Source organism: Phoca vitulina, unplaced genomic scaffold (genome assembly GCF_004348235.1).
Source record: "Phoca vitulina isolate PV1807 unplaced genomic scaffold, GSC_HSeal_1.0 scaffold74, whole genome shotgun sequence".
Lineage (NCBI taxonomy): Eukaryota > Metazoa > Chordata > Mammalia > Carnivora > Phocidae > Phoca > Phoca vitulina.
This window is the reverse complement of record NW_022589777.1, coordinates 5,782,869-5,800,803: the sequence shown is the minus strand read 5'-3', so window position 1 is coordinate 5,800,803 and position 17,935 is coordinate 5,782,869. Positions and strand designations below refer to the sequence as shown.

The 17,935-nt window shown below is 34.8% G+C and overlaps 1 protein-coding gene across 18 annotated transcripts in view; it reads left to right on the top strand.

The window, feature by feature from the left end:
* Nucleotides 1–17,935, top strand: part of PICALM (phosphatidylinositol binding clathrin assembly protein) — a 100,916-nt gene that overhangs the window by 35,721 nt on the left and 47,260 nt on the right. For all 18 annotated transcript variants that reach the window (XM_032393594.1, XM_032393590.1, XM_032393604.1 and 15 more), the window contains exons 3-6: nucleotides 3,058–3,133; nucleotides 5,891–5,993; nucleotides 13,883–13,976; nucleotides 16,576–16,687. In XM_032393594.1, coding sequence (XP_032249485.1) covers nucleotides 3,058–3,133; nucleotides 5,891–5,993; nucleotides 13,883–13,976; nucleotides 16,576–16,687 — 385 coding nt within the window. The remainder of the gene's footprint in view (nucleotides 1–3,057; nucleotides 3,134–5,890; nucleotides 5,994–13,882; nucleotides 13,977–16,575; nucleotides 16,688–17,935) is intronic.

The following is a 17,935-nucleotide window of genomic DNA, read 5'->3' as shown; positions in this document are numbered from 1 at the left end:
TATACCATCACACCATAAGCTTTCCATATTCTATATTTTTTATATTTATCATTTTTAATGACAACCTATTGGGTTGTATAATCCATAATATTCTTAACTTTCCCTTTCCTGGGGCGCCTGGGTGGCTCAGTTGGTTAAGTGACTGCCTTCGGTTCAGGTCATGATCCTGGAGTCCTGGGATCAAGTCCCGCATCGGGCTCCCTGCTCAGCGGGGAGTCTGCTTCTCCCTCTGACCTTCCCCCATCTTGTGCTCTCTCTCACTCTCTCTCTGAAATAAATAAATAAAATATTAAAAAAATATTTTTAACTTTCCCTTTCCTAGAAATTTAGCTTTCTGATTATTCATTGTTAGAGCAGCACCACATTGGATGATTTTATTGGTGGTATTTAAGTTGTTTTTTTTTTTTTTTAAAGATTTTTATTTATTTATTTGACAGAGACACAGTGAGAGAGGGGAACACAAGCAGGGGGAGCGGGAGAGGGAGAAGCAGGCTTCCCGCCAAGCAGGGAGCCCGATGCGGGGCTTGATCCCAGGACCCTGGGATCATGACCTGAGCCGAAGGCAGACGCTTAACGACTGAGCCACCCAGGTGCCCCAGTAGTATTTAAGTTTTAAAAGTTATTTCCAGAAGTGTTACCTGAAATATGATTGCTTAGTTAACAGACTTGATCATTTTTAGGACAAATGTTTTTCAGTTGCTTTCTAATTTATTGTAACCAGTGTACAGAGTTAATAGAAATATTTGGATATTAGCTTTACTATAACTTAAAGCATTTTGATCTTAACTAGGGTAATAGTTTATGCTTTTATTGGGACTATGTTTACTTAAGATCATGATCATTCTGAAGAATTTCGGGTTTATGGTATTTTTCACCTTTTTAAAAAATACATATATAGTTTATTCTTTTTTTTTAAAGATTTTTATTTACTTATTTGAGAGAGAGAGACAGAGAGAGAGCATGGCGGTGGGGGGATCAGAGGAAGAAGCAGACTCCCTGCTGAGCAGGGAGCCTGATGTGGGGACTCCATCCCGGGACTCCAGGATCATGACCTGAGCTGAAGGCAGTCGCTTAACCAACTGAGCCACCCAGGCTCCCCTAGTTTATTCTTTAAAAAGAAAAAACCACAAATATAACCAATTAGAATGCCAGCTAAAGAGGAAAACTATTAGTGGTGGCTTTTAGAGACTGTAAATAAGATGATAATACTAGAAGCAAAACTTTGACAAAGGCAAAGAAACAAAGTTGACTATCATTCCTTACTGACAGGAGGAGAAAGATGATAGCATTTCTGTGTGGTTTTTAGATAAACCCATGTTCATTTCCCTTAAGCTAAGACAAATGTGATGTTCTTCTCATTGGCAGGTTTATTAGTCTGTAAGAAAGTATGCATATGATTTTACTATGCTGTGGTGATGAGAATACCATAGGGCAGGGAGGAAAGTGAACCCCTATCCTGCCCCTGCCAGGAGACATTTGTCAAAAATGATGGAGATGCTCTTGGCACCCCTAGGTAGAGGCCAGGGATGCTTCTGAACATATAATAATGCATAGGACAGGCTTCCCACAATAAAGAATTACAACAGCTTATGAAAATCATGGAGTCTAATACTGTCTTAGGATTTTTTTTAAAGATTTTATTTACTTGAAGGGGGGGAGGGGCAGAGGGAGAAGCAGACTCCCAGCTGAGCAGGGGGCCCTGTTTGGGGCTCGATCCCAGGCCCCTGGGATCATGACCTGAGCCAAAGGCAGACGCTTAACTAACTGGCCACCTAGGCACCTCTTGTCTTAGGATATTTTAATACCTTTTTGAAACAAGTCATTTTAGGATAAGTGATGAAATGTGAGTCTTCAGTTTACAAATTGTTTTTCAAAATCCTGGCTTGTTAGTTTGGGGTGAATGCAGATGAACAAGATTGAGTTAAGGGAGTGATGGTGTACACCCTAATTGATAGTAACCCTCTGCATACGTTAAAAAAAAAAAAAAAAGGAAATCCTAAGGAGAAGTGAAATTGAAAGGAATTAGCTCTCTATTTTAGAGGGCGTATATAAAGGGAAATGAAGGTAGTGTTCTATGGTAAGCACTTTGGAGAGAATTTTGACGGTATTTTGAGATGACCTTTACATACATGCTGATCCAGCAATTCTACCCTGTTTATATCATGATAAACTCCTGTATGTTTGCACCTGGATACCGAGTACAAAGATGCCTATGAAACATTGTTAATGATAGTGAAATTGGAAAGAACTTAAACATCCATGAAGAAATGGATACATAATGATATAGTAGGTCATTGAAATATTAGAACATCATTTTAAATGAATGAACTGGATTTACATATATTAAAGGGATAATTCTTGGGGAAAAGTTGTTAAAAAGCATATTGGAAAAGAAGTACAGTATGATTTTTCTGTAAATTGAAAATAGAAAACAAAATTTGTACAGTTTATAGGTTAAATATATGGGAAAATAGTAAAAATATGTGTGGGAATGATACCTACTTCAGAAAAGTGATTGATTTTGAAGAGGGAAGGAAATGAGATGGAAGGTGTGTTTCAATAGACTCTTTAATGTTTTGTTTCTGTAAGAAGATTAAAGTAAATATGGCAGTGTGTTTAATCTGGACAGGGGGTAAGGGGATATGTATATTATTCTCTTGTATGATTACAAGTATTTCATTTTTAAAAATGTCATAAAAATTTGGGTCACCAGGTAGCTGTTTAAAGATGCCACTTTAGTGTGATTAACTATAGCCATAATATGCTGTAGTAAAGCCAGAATTGCTGGTTCCAGGGTAAAAGTGCCTCTTTCCTTTTATTTTGATGCTTATACCAAAGCCATGGGCATTAGGCTTTAATAAATTCCTTTGTGCTAGTGAAATATATGGATTATGTTTTTAGGTTTGGTAAGTAATTAGTAGGACTGAGGATGAGAAGTTTAAGCTAGATAAGCTTAACGGAATGTGTTAAATACACCCCCCTCCCCATTCTCAAATTAGAGTTTGTTAGATGGCATTACCTTAATTTGACATAATTATTTGTTTGTTTGTTTTCCAGCGTTTTATTCAGTATTTGGCTTCAAGAAACACGTTGTTTAACTTAAGCAATTTTTTGGATAAAAGTGGATTGCAAGGTAAAGACAACTTATTCATTATGGAAAATCAGCCTTGTATGATGATTACTGCAGAGTTAAACTCTGTCTTTTAGCTGTGGAATTTACTAAAGTATTTACTAAATACTACATATTTAGTAAAAGGTGTGGGGAAGAAAAAACTGTCTTTTAATGTGAAGATTACAATTGACTTTAGTACTTGACACCTAGAAGTCTAAGAAATAGATTAAGATAGTGGTTTCAGAGCATGGATTCTGGAATTGAATTGCCTGGGTTTCAGTCCCATCTCACCACTTACCATGAGTCCCATCTCTACCACTTACGAGCTGCATGAACTTGAGCAAGTCACTTCACCTCTCTGCATCTATAACGTCAGGAATAACGATAGCACCTACCCTATAGGGTTGTTATGAGGCTTAACTTAATTGATAAATGTAAAGTGCTTACAACAATGCCTGGCACACAGGGAACACTGTGTAAGTATGAGCTTTCATTGTTACTGTTATTATTTTATGCTTTATTCTGAGAAATGTAGCTGGAAGTATTATATATTTTAGTAGCAAAGGTAAGTATGGTATGTTATTCAGATGAATTGCTCACTGATGCTCACACCTGTTATTTCATTTATTTTACTTCTAATTCCGTAACTTGAGATTGCTATACTATGTTGTAGTGCTCCATGCACATTCTGTCTTACTGGGATCTGTTGTACTTAGTTCCAGAACTAGGCTGTTAATATTATAGAGGGCCAGCTGTAGGAATAAGGGACATACCAAATGACTTGGGAATATTCAACGGTAGGGCTCAATCTGGGAAATGTCTTTGGAGAAGGGGAGATTTTGTGCTGGGCTTTGAAAGATGGACAAGGACATGGGTTAACTTAAGCAAAGGCACATAGATGTACAAAGATGTGAAAGAGTATGGAATATTTAAGATTTATAGAGCAAATGAATATGAACAGAATTTACGGGTGATGTATTGCAGAGCATGTAGTGGCAAATAACCTTCAAGAAGCTGTTTGGGGCCAAAATCAGACATGGAAGATTTTTATAGTGTGGGATTTTATAATGCAGTGAGAAACCATCAGAGTTTTTTGATTTGAGGAAGAAGGGGAGAGGGGGTGTGTCTTATAAAGAAAGTGCCATAGCTCAGTAAAGGTTGGGTTAGAGTGATAAAGTCTTAAAGACATTAAGACTGTTTTGGTCAAAAAAAAAAAAAAAAAAAAAGACTCTTTTGGTCATTGTTCTGGTCATCTAGTAGAAAGGTAATGAGGACCTGAATTATATCTCTTGTTGGAGGTAACATCAGTGGAATTTAGTGACTAGCAGTGTTTGGGTCAGGGACTGCCCAGTTCAATACTTGTTCACTTTTGGCAGATGGAAGTATTAATTAGAATGAATCCAATACCCTATCTTCCAGAGATTTTGGAAGGCCAGTAATCTGTACATAGGGCTAAGTGTTACAAGATTGATTTTAATAAGAGGAGCAGTGCTCTGAGTAGTTAAAAATAAATTAAGCAGTGGAATACCTTTTTCAAATAAAACCTTAAATAGAAACCAGAAATATGTAACAGATAAAACTGGAGTTGGTCTTTCTTTGGGGATGTGGAAGAAACTCTACTTGTTCGTATTTTTATTTCTGCTTCCCCTCATTCACTTCATTTGAAGTTAAGAGGCTGTGGAAAACAATTTGCAAAGCACTACTCAGAAGCAGAGTATAATGCATTTGTTCAAATGGGGTTTTTTTGGTATCTTATTAGCTACTGATTTTCTACTTTCTTAAGATGGAAATTAAGCACTTCTAGTAATAAGGTTTTAGAACTGTTATTCCTTTTATGTAGAGAACATTTTTTAGGCCTTTTATTTGAAGCTCCTATTCTGTAGAGAAAACTCAGAAAATAATTAAAAGCATGTAATTCAATGGTTTTGACAAGTAATTTTGATTGCACATGTATTTTGTTGGGTGGAATCTCATATATACACACTGGATGTTATACTGGGTGTATATAAATATAAATAAGCCTCTAGTCTAGTGAGTTAGACACTATGTACGTCAAATAGCTAGGAACTGAACATAGAATAAGAATAATGTGGGAACACACAGAGTTCAGGCAAAGTTTCAGAGATTGAAGGATGGTAGTTATTTCTCCCAGCAGGAGGATGGAGTAGAGTTGATTAGAGGGAACAATATAAACTAAAAGAGCTAGGAAATGTGAGTATGTAACACCTTATAAAATGCAGTAGAAGTTACGAGAATACATGAGGGCAGTCATTTTTTTTTTCTATTTTGTTCATTGTTTTTTCTCCAGCAGCACTTAGTAGGCACTCAAGAAATATTTGCTGAATAAATGAATTGGTAATGATGTTAAATCCAGTCACTTTACATTTTTGTTATGGTTTTGGTATTTTTAAAGTTGTAGAGATCATCAAAAAAGTGAAATTTGTTAGATGAAGACGAGCTAAAATAAGATGGACCTGCTTTTTAATGAGTAGCAAAAATTTATAGACTTCCTTGAGCAAGGCAATAATTAAAATATAAGTTGCTTTTTAAATAACATTGATTAGATCTTATGTTGCTGAAGTTTTCAAATCTCATGAATATGATGAAAGAATATCTTAGAGAAAGTTTAAGTATGAAAATTATAAAATTGCTTAATGATTTCAGTAGAGGGGCTTACGGTTCCATAGGATGTTAAATTTGAGTTATGAGGTTATCAAATAGTGTTTAAGAGAACATGGGATTTTAATAATTTGTGAAAACATTTTCTGTTTCTTACAGGATATGACATGTCTACATTTATTAGGCGGTATAGTAGATATCTTAATGAAAAAGCAGTTTCATACAGACAAGTTGCATTTGATTTCACAAAAGTGAAAAGAGGGTGAGTTAAGCTTTCCCTTTTTTTGATATCTGATGTATTTGACTATTTAAAATGTAAACCATAGAAATTACTAGATTATGAATTGTGAAATGTTAGGCCAGTTTTAAAAGATGAATTTTATTTTTCTTTGAAGTACATCATATGCTTTTTGTGCTAGGATTTTTTAAAGTTCTTTTTAATTTTATAACAGCTTTATTGAGATACAATTCACACAACCTAAAATTCACTTTTTTAAAGTATATAATTAAGTGGGTTTTAGTATATTTACAAAGTTGTGCCACATCACTGTCTAATCTCAAAAGATTTCATCATTCCTGTGAGAAACCTCATACCCATTAGCAGTCCTTCTCAGTTCCTTCTTCCTCCAGACTGTGGCAGCTACAAATCTACTTTCTGTCTCTATGGATTTGCCTATTCTAGATATTTTATGTAAATGAAATCATACATTGTATGGCCTTTTGAGTCTGGCTTTTCTCACCTATCAAAATGTATTCAAGTTGTAGCATCCTTGTTGTAGTGTGGATTGCTACCTGATACAGCCTGGTATACAGATTTTTCTTAGGATATATGAGATCTCAGGAAAAAGCCACTAAAGACATTCTTAAGGGGCATTGGTGACCCTTGTAGCTCTAAAGGACTGCCCTGACGGGAATCTGGCTTCTGCAGAAATATTTTGGTGAATGCCTTTCTGAATTTCCTTGCTGCTCAAATACCGAAGCAATTAATGTTTTCTTTAAATTGTTCTCTTGAAATATTAAATTACCAGACTGCAATGGAAAATTTAATACAAATGTAGAAATAACCCCTTAGTTATTTAAGCATGATTTTTTTAAGATTTTATTTATTTATTTGAGAGAGCCGAGTGAGTGTGTGCTCGAACAGGGGCAGGAGCAGAGGGAAAGGGAGATAATCTCCAGCGGACTCTGCTGAATGCAGATCCTGAAGTGGGGCTCCATCCCACAACTGTGAGACCATGACCTGAGCCCAAACCAAGAGTCGGATGCCCAACCGACTGAGCCACCCAGGTGCCTCAGCATTTTTATTTTTTAAATTTTTTTTTTTTTTTTTTTTTAAGATTTTATGTATTTATTTGAGAGAGAGAGTGCCTGCACACACAGTGGGGTGGGGGGGAGCGGGCAGGGGTGGGGGGAGGCAGAGGGAGAGATTACCAAGCAGAGTCTGGGCTGAGCATGGAGCCTGACTCAGCTTGATCCCACGAGCCAGAGATCATGACCTGAGCTGAAACCAAGAGTCAGACACTTAACCGACTGAGCCACCCAGGCACCTCTAAGCATTTTTAGAACAATCTAGATGTTCTTTGTCACTATTCAAAATTAATCAGGAGGTGATTAGTTTGAATTTACTGAAACTTAATATCCACAGATTTTGTTTCCTATATTTAAGTACTTTGTCATTTGTGAGATGATAGTGGAGGGGTTCATCTTACAAATCTGGTTCTTAATTCCAGTGTTCTGTCCCATGAACCATTTTCCATTTGGACTTATATTAATATTTCACTATAAAGTGTGTTCAGTAAAACTAATCTTCAAGATATTTGTAGATTTCAGATTAATAGATTTTTAAAATAGTAACTTTTTTTCTAATCTGAAGGGCTAGTTTTGAGATTGAGGAGAGTTGCTGCACGCTGTGTTTAATAGAACAAACTTTTATTATTTGGCTGAGAACAGCCCTTGATTATGCACAATATATTTAGTATTGACTTAAAGGAAATTACTCTTAAAGGGAAAGGAAAGTAAATCAAGGAGCCATAATTGAGTAAACCAAGAAGCACAAAATTTGACAAGCACACATAGATACATACACATAGTATATATGTATCAGATTATATATATATATATATATATATATAAGAAAGAAAAAGTATAGGACATTAGGGTGTGAGTTGAGAATGTGACAGCACTTAAAATTTATTATATAATAAAAAAAAATTTATCATGGCTAAAGCTCAGTGAACTGTTTTAATGTTGGAGAGGATTTGTGTGGTAAATAGTAAAGTTTTATTTATTAGGGTAATAATTTTGTATGTTTGGTATATGTAAACTGGTATATGTAACCTATAATTAGAAATAAGTATATATATGAAGGCACAGAGAAAATCATATAACAAATTGGATTATGTTATTTGAAGACTGCTTTCCTTCTCTGTTGTGTATTTTAAATATTTTCAATCAGTACTTCTGGATCTATTTCATTCTTCTGAATGGCTATAGGATTATGTTCTAGATGTACATTTGATTTACTGTCATTTTTTTGTCTCATAAAAGCAATGCATTGACCATCCTTTTACATGTTGTTATATTCTTTTCTTTTTTTAATTATTAACATATAATGTATTTGTTTCAGGGGTACAGGTCTGTGATTCATCAGTCTTACACAATACACAGTGCTCACCACAACACATACTCTCCCCAATGTCTATCACCCAGCCACCCTATCCCCCCAGATGTTGTTACATTCTTAAGTGAAGTTTCCTGTAGAATAAATTCTTGGAACCGATAAGTCAAAGGATATATATATACATTTAACATTTTAATAGAAAACACCAAATTGCCCTTTATAAAAGTTGTACTGCATTATTGACTTAAATATAGTTATAGATACCTCTTTCACTATATTCTTCCATCCTCATCAAAAGGTATCTCATTAGGTGTTCATTTTACATTGAGTCATTGAAAATTCAATAAATGGTGTTACTGAACCTCTTTCTCTCTTAAAATGCCATTCATGCTTTGTTCATTGCCTTTCAGTATCTTTTGCCCCCTTCCCTATTGGGTATTTTCTTTCCTATTATGTTTAATGTTAAGAGCTCACAGGCTGTTTGGTTTTTTTTTAAGATTTTATTTATTCATTTGTCAGAGAACGCGTGTGCATAAGCAAGGGGGAGTGTCAGGGCGGAGGGAGAAGCAGGCTCCCCTGCTGAGCAAGGAGCCTCATGTGGGACTCAGTCCCCAGACTCTCATGACCTATGCCTAAGGCCGACATGTAACTGACTGAGCCACCCAGGCGTCCCTCACAGGCTATTTAGTCAGATTAATCTAGGTTTGAATTCTAGCTTCACTTCAGTTAGGTGAGGAATTTTAATAACATACTTCAGCCAGCTTGCTGACTTTTGAAAAATAACTTTATTTTGAAATAATTTCACTTCCAGAAATGCTGCAAGAATAATATAGGTAACTCCTATACACTTTACTCAGATTCATCAGATTTTATTATTTTCTCACATTTACTTAATTATTCTCTGTGTGTATATACTTTTTTTCTGAGCCATTTGAAAGTGGATTGCATACCTCTTGCCTTCTATATCCCATAATATTTCAGTGCTTCTTTCTAAGAACAAGGATCTTTTATTACATATCCATCAGCTTGCTAATTTTTTCTACATCGTGGCACATAAACTGATACCACTGGACAGTGGGTTAAATTAAGAACACTTCTTGAGGCTGAAGGGTTAAGGATTAATGTCTTGGTACATATATAACCAATTTGTACTGTTTGTTCTGCGCAATGGGGAAGCTTTGATTTAAGCTCTGAATTATTTCATCTATAAAATGTAAAACAGTGATGTTATTAGCACTTGTCTGTTAGAATCATAGTGAGAATTAAATATTGTGTGTAATGCTTATTAGCACATGGCAAACACTCAAATAAACTTTTTGTATATTAGGAAAATAAATTGTCATGAGTTACAAATATTTTTCTTTCTTTTTTAAGTGTTACTAAAGTCTTAAAATCTTACGTGATCAAAATTGTAGTCTTTATTTTTATGGCTTTTTTCTTTTTAAGGACACTCAAAATGAGCTTTTCTACCCCCAAAATGATCAATTACCTATTCATGTTTTCATTGTATGTATTTATGGATTCAGTATTTTAAGTTTAAGTCTTTGATTCATTTGTAATATATCTTGGTATAAGAAAAGTGAGGTGGAGATCAGCTAGAATTTTTAATAGAATATAGGATATTAAAAAATTAAGATTTATTGCCCAATAATGGTTAAATGACTTTTTGCTTATAAGTACTACTTTCTTTTAAATAAAGCCTCTTTTTTGTTATTTTGGTAGATACTTAGTCATTCTTCAAGAATTCACTCAAACAACATTTGTTTGAGGAAATCTTATTTCTATTGTTAGATTTTATGTAACATGTCACCTACATGAGGGCAATATAACCTTAGTCATATCTTCAGGACTTCCACGGTGTCTAAACATAGTAGGTGTTTAGCAGTTTTTGAAAAGATGACTAGATCACTTTGTAAACAGTGTATTAAATGGTTCTGTGGAAAATGAATCCAATAAATTGCCTGTAGATTTATCTTTTCAGTTGGGTATTAAACATCACTCCCTACGTTTTCTTTTTGTTTAACATTCTACTTTTTGATCGTATTAACTTAATATTGAATTATCTTGAATTCTAAATTGGTTTGATTCGAAGTATCAAGACACTATTACATAATAAGCAAAAGACAGAATAATCCAGGTATTTTCTGTAAATAAGGACATGGATGACCAGCCTTTAATCCATTGCTTTTTTATTTGAGAAACAAGTATCTGAATTTAATTATAATGTATTTAAGAAGTTGTAAAACTTGGTGTTCTGCATGGAGTATGAATTGTCATGTATTTGGTCTGAATCATATTCAAGCACTTGGGTTAGTGAATTGAGTCTTTTAAAATCTAAATATAAGCATTTGGTAGCTGTTAAGATTTTTCTTAATTGAGAAATTTGAAGTTCTTTGGAAAGAAATGATGTGGGGGCTAGTTGGGGGGGGAATCAAAATTGTCCCCAGGCTTTCTGGTGTAAGTCCCTGGGGAGATGGGCACCTTTTACTGGGAAGATTTTGGAGTGGAGTAGGGTTGGGCATAGTGGTACAAAATTAAGGATTTAGTTTTGGAAATATTAGTTTTGACATGCCTGTGATTCGTATAAGGTGAGATATCAAGTGGACAATTGGACATACTAACTTGGAACTTGAGAGTTCTGATCTAGGAGTATAAGTCCGTCATTGGCATCTTTGGTGATTTCTGTCTTGGGAATGACAGATCACCTGGGGGTTTAAGTACAGAATGAGAGGATAGGGCCCAGGAACACCTTAAGATACAAAACATGTAATTTAGAGGATGTGTAGAGGATGAGGAGCCAACGAGAGACTGAAAAAGTGATACTGCAGAAAACACTGTGTTAGACAAGTACCCATTGGAGAAGCAACATGGAATTTCTACTATATGACCTAAACTAGAACAATTTAACTGGAGTTGATAGGAGAGGGGCCTATATTGGGATGAATTGAATAATGAATGAAAAGTGAGTGTAGAGCTCTTTTTGAGAAGTATGCTTGGCTTTGCAAGACAAATGGTAGCTGAATGGGAATATGATTTTAGTGGAGTGTATGTGTTTAAAGAATGGTGATCATAGAGACTTTGCCAGCATGTTCATGGGAATGGTGTAGTATAAAAGAAGGGATTAATGAGCTGCACTGTCCAATATGGTAGCTATTTGCCACATGCGGCTAGTGAAATTTAAATGAGTTAAAGTGAAATAAAATACAAAATACATTTCTTCAGTTGCATCAGCCATATTTTGGATACTCAGTAGCCCCATGTGGCTAGTGGCTACCATATTGAATGGTACAGATACTGAACATTTCCACCATTGCACATAGTTCTGTTAGTTCTATATTAGAGGAAAAAAAGGACAACCAAAGGATTGTGACAAAGTGGGATCCAGAGGACCTGTGTTTTTGGATATTTGTCTTTGTATTTCATAGAAAGAGAGATTCCTCCACTGAATAGGACCAGACCAGATAGATGTAGTTTTGTTAGCGAGATGACTAGACAACCTCTTCTTGTCATTTTCTATTTCTGTATGAAATATTTAGGAGTTACGAGCTGAGAGTTTGTGTGTTGGGCGTAGGGAGGCAGGGAAGGACGAGTGAGAGAATCAGGTTTGAAAGTACTTAGAGGAATTCACTGGAGAAGGCTAAGAAGATTGCTGACAATGATGAGTCCCCATTTGGGGTTGATAATGAAATTTAGTTTGACTAGTTTGCTCTGTTAAGTGGTTTTCTTCACCAGCATTCAGCTGCTTAGCCAGGATTGTGAATTTGCCAAGTTACTGCAAGAGAGTTGAGAGTATTTGCAAGGTAGTGATTACAATAATGATCTGTGGAATTCTAAGCTAGATAAAGGAAGTTAAAAATGAGAAGGGTCAATGAGAAGGGTAGTGGTGGGAGTTGATACATTGAAGTTTATGATGAAGTCAAATAGTTTTTGCCATGGGGGTACTTGGCCAAAGCAGCTGGGAGGTTGAAGGGTTATTGCCATAGGATAAGATATCTAAATTTTATCTACTTTTTCATACTGGTGGTCGGGGTGGAGGGTGGGAATAATATGGTTTCTGTGGGGAGTAAGGTCATGATCTGACTATAGGAATAGGGACTTTGATCAGGGGATTTGAGATCAAGATGTTGGATTGGTTGCCCATGTAGATTGGTTGAAATTAACCAAGAAGCCAGGATTCAGGTCTTTGATAAAGAGGAAATAAGCAGCAGGTCAGAAATGACTTCAGCAAGGAGAGGAGGGAGAACTAAAAGGAGACTAATGATGACTGATAAAATGAGAGTGAGGTGTATGAGAATAAAAAAATGGTTGTAGAGAGGAAGTGGTGTCCTCATGCCAAACTGCAGCAGCTAGTAGCAACCAGTGGACTACAGTACTTGAGGGGAAGCGGGCATCCACGGGTTAATACTTCTTACTGGAAAGAGTTGTTGGACTAAGGCTGGTAATAGTTGCCTACCTAAGGCAGTCCAGTGTGTGTTCTTTAAACTCATTTTTGTCTTGCAAAGCGCTATTGTTGATTTTCAGAGCTTAATTGTTTTTCTGGCACCTGGAGTTGTGATTGAAGGGGTAGCCCAGGGTAGAGTGGCTATTTATAAGTAAGTGTAGGTCATTTGTAAATTAGAGAAAGTCTACACACTTTCTGGAAGTGATTGTTTTTTTCTGACAAAAGGTTATGAACAGCACTGTTTTCGAGGCTAGGTTTACATAATGACCCTACCACCTGTTAGTTCTTTGACCTTAGAGAGAGTCATATAATCTCAGTGAACCTAGAACTTCATCATCAACAAAATGGGAAAAGTCTATCTATAGAGGATTTGAAAAACATACACCAAACCCTTAAAATGGAGCCTGATGTTCGTTGTGTACCTTAGCCCCAGGTACCTCTTATCTAGTGTTTTTGGTACTACTTTTGTAAAATTGTAGTTTTTTCTGATACTGCTAATATTTCTTGTATCTTTAGAAATATCTAAAGCAATATTTAATAAATCTTTTTGGAAATTTTAACAAAATATTGAAAAACAATTCCTCTTAAGTATCATATATTTTAATGGCTTACAAGTCATTGCTGTTTGAGTCATAAATAAAATACCTTAAATAAAGCAGTTGCTTACTATGACTTGAATTCAACTGCTGGCTCCATCATGTCCTAACTGTTCAGTGATTTGAGGCCAATGATTTTTTCTTATTAAAAACAAAATCTGTAGAACTGCCCTTTACACATATGAATGGTGTGAGGATCAGATGATTTCCTCATGTGAAGAATACGCTTTAAATCTGGCTGTATAATATAAACTTTTATTTTTATGTCTCATGTTTTGACACTTTTTTTTTTTTAGCTCTTTGATGTTGGACATACAGCATTTCTTGTTTTTGTTTTTTTCTGTATAACTTTTGCTTGAAGTGTCAGGTTCATTAATGATTTAAAAATATGTGATGTTTCATAGCAACTTGTTCTCTCTTTAAATAGAGAACCAGATGAGAGCTTAAAATGTAGATTTAACAACAATTATTTCTTTTTTTTTTAATAAAAACAGGGCTGATGGTGTTATGAGAACAATGAACACAGAAAAACTCCTAAAAACTGTACCAATTATTCAAAATCAAATGGATGCCCTTCTTGATTTTAATGTAAGTTGATTGCACAAATGCTTTTATAAAAATTTAAGATTTAAATATATTATTGGTCAGAGTCTTTATTCTTAAGTTTTCATAAACTAAGTTTTTCACTTTAATATCCTATTTGGCTAAAGATTTTCTGTAAATGTGGTCCCAAATCAGATTACTTTTTATTTTTATTTTTTTAGATTTGCTCTGATTTCTTTGGTGGTGTTTCTCTAGCTCTAGAATTATAGGGTATACTAGCTAAAGAAAGTGATGGAGAGGTGAAGGGATTGATCTGAAAATCTGCTTTCTTTTGATAATGGTTTTTAGATTTTAAAAATATATAAAGATTTCCTTTATGAATAGTCAATTTAATATTTCACTTTTGTCTGCATTATAGAACTGAATGCATGTCAGTTATTAACAAATACAGGGAAGTTCAAGTACACTTGTAACAGCTTGTTATATAAATAGCTGTTGCTGAAGAGCATTGTGTTCCCTGAAAGTTTTGTTTCAGTGACCATTATTTAAACCAAGTTGCCAGCTTTGTCACTTGTTTATAATATGTTAGGTGTTAGCATTTTCGAGTCTGTTCTCTTTAGATATTTTATTTTAGAGCTTATAAGTGCAAGTTAGTGAATGAAACTGTGACAATTTCATACTCAAATAGATTTTTCCTTTAACTTGTGCTATTAATTGGTAGTCTTTAAGTTTCTTGAGGGCAGGGACCAGGTCTGCTTTTTCTCTGCTGTGTCTCCATTGTCAGGAGTGTGTGGCAGATAGAGTGCATGTTCAGTAAACATTCGGTAAATGAGTTCTATAGATGCTTCATAGACTAGAACAGGTTATTAAACTATGGCTTACTGCCTGTTTTTATATGGCTTGTGAGCTAAGAATGATTTTTATATATTTTAAATGGTTGAAAATAATTTTAAAAAAAGGAATATTTTTGACAGGTGAAAATTATATGAAATTTCAATTCAGTTTCTGTAATAGTATTTTTACAGTACAACCGGGCTCACTGGTTTACATATTGTCTGTGGATGCTTTTTTGATGTAATAACAAGAGTTGAGTAGTTCTGACAGATACCATACGATTCGCAGAATCTAAAATACTCACATTTAGATTTTTTGCAAAAGACGGTTGCTGATCTCTAGTGTGGAAGACGGGATTGGTGTAACTATGGAGCTTTATTTTGTTTTTTATTAGAGGGTCCAACCATGAAACTTTTTTCACCTGATATATTATGAATATTTTTATAAAACTGTGTTCTTTTCAGTGTCTGTATTGTCCTTCATTGCATGTAACAATTTACCTGATCTTCCTATTGGCAGAGATTTAGAGTTTTTCTGATTTTTTAATTTTTTTTATTTATTTATTTTTAAGATTTTATTTATTTATTTGAGAGAGAGAGAATGAGAGAGAGCACATGAGAGGGGGGAGGGTCAGAGGGAGAAGCAGACTCCCTGCCGAGCAGGGAGCCTGATGCGGGACTCGATCCAGGGACTCCAGGGTCATGACCTGAGCCGAAGGCAGTCGCTTAACCAACTGAGCCACCCAGGCGCCCTCTGATTTTTTTAAATTCAGAAAATGAATGGGAAAAAACCAGAGGAGGGGACATACTAAATACTAATTGTGTGTTAGTGTGTGTTAGCTGCACATTTATAAATTTTATAGGGTTAATGCCTAGAAAAAGAATTTGGTAGAGCAAAGGACATAAACATTTAAATTTTTAATGAATATTGACAACTTACATTACAAAAGGATTAAGCCCAGTCACTTGTAAATAGGTGCCTGTTTTTCTTTATCCTTGTTGGCACTGAGTAATATAGCTTGGTTTTGAGAAAGGATAGTTTTAGTCTAATTTGATTATTATATTTTAATTTACCTGATATGGGAAGTCTTTTCAACATGTTATGTGAATTGTCTGTCATTTGCTTTATTATTAGGATTCTCTACGATGGAAATCAACCTTGTTAGAGATTTTACAAGTATTTACCAGTTTGTTGCTTACTGTTCAACTTTGTGCTTATGTTTTTATATGCCTAAAAACAAGTTAATTGGTTCATCCTTTTGATTCATTTCTTGAGATAAAACTAAAGGTATTTCTAGTATTCTTGATAGACAAATAGGTGCTTTTTTTTTGTTACATCATAATTCAGTAATAGTAACATTCTTTATGTGTGAGGGACTGTGCTATTTATAGTCAGTATATTAATTCTCCCAGTAATCATATGAAATAGAAATATTATCATAGCCATTTTGAAGGTATTTGTTTATAATATTGGAAAAAGGTGTATTTAAAAAAAATACGTTTCTTCTGCCTAGCTTAGCTTTGTATCTTGGTGATTGCCTAAGAATTTCAGAAGTTAAAGGATATTTTTGTTCTTTGTGACTTATTTCTGAATTAAATTGAATGTTATAGAGTTTTTGCTTGCTTGTGCCTTTTACATTAATCTGAACTCTGACAGATTTTTGCACTATTTGGATGTAACTGATTGCAAGAAATAAATGTCGTTTTCTGTAATACACTTAATATTTGAATTTACAGTATTTTAATTTGAAGGAAGTTTTTGTCATTTAATACATAAGATTAGCTTATCTTTTTTTCTAATTTTTCCCCAGGTTAATAGTAATGAACTTACAAATGGGGTAATAAATGCTGCCTTCATGCTCCTGTTCAAAGATGCCATTAGACTGTTTGCAGCATACAACGAAGGAATTATTAACTTGTTGGGTAAATATTGCTGTGGTTTGTTAATTGTTGTTGCTGTTTTTTAAGATTTTATTTACTTATTTGAGAGAGAGAGAGAGATTGAGAAAGCACAGCCAGGAGTAGGAACACAGGGAGAGGGAGAAGCAGACTCCCTGCTGAGCAGGGGGCCCAATGCAGGGCTCGATCCCAGGACCCCAGGATTATGACCTGAGCCGAAGGCAGACACTTGACAACTGAGCCACCCACGCCCCACAATACTGCTGTAGTTTAATAACATTTTATTTTTTTATTTTGTGTTCTATTGATAAATAATATTGTCTGAGTTGTTATTTAGGGCTGCCTAACCACTCACTGGGATATTCATTGATTATAACAATTTATTTGGAGAAAAGATTTTTATACCTGATTATGTATGTTAAGTAATTAAATACTTATTTTTACAACTAGAATGTTCAGCTGGATGAACTTCGTTTTATTTATTTATTTTTAAGATTTACTTATTTATTTTAGAGAGAGAGAGAGATGCATGCAAGCGGCGGGGAGGGGAAGAGGGAGAGAGACAAAGAATCCCCAAGCAGATTTCCCACTGAGTAGGGAGCCCTATGCTGGACTCAATCCCAGGACCCTGTGATCATGACCTGGGCCAAAACCAAGAGCCAGCTGCTCAACCAACTGAGCCGCCTAGGTACCCCTAGATGAACTTTGATTTTTAGATATATCTGTGATTTTTTCCTGTCAGTTTTATTATTTTTAGAAATATAAAAATCCCCTTAAAATTAAGTTGGATTTTTTTCTCTGCCAGAAGAATCTTACTTCCTCACAATTTACTCCATAAAGAATTTTAATTATAAAATAGATAATTGTTCTAAGCCTAATTTTAAAATTGATAATTATTTTAAATGCATTAAACATTTATTTTTTAGGATGCCTTTTACTTTTGAGGCATTTTAAGAATGTGTATGTTCAGTGTATATAGAATGCAGTTAATTTTGCCTAGAAATGATCATTTTTTTCCATGGGACTTGGATGGAGTAGATAAGTTAACAGTCTAAAGAGTACTTAAGTATCAAGTGTCAGATACCAAATGTGTTCACTCCATTGTGCTTGTTCTCCCTCCCCTCCCCATTTAAAAAATTTATTTAAATTTGCTTTTTATAGGCTTATTCACAAACTTATTTAGGAATGTCTTAATTTATGAAGACAGGGAAATTGGGCCTATTTTTTACAAGTAAAAAGATAGAAGGTTTATTCTACATAGTTTTGGAAGTC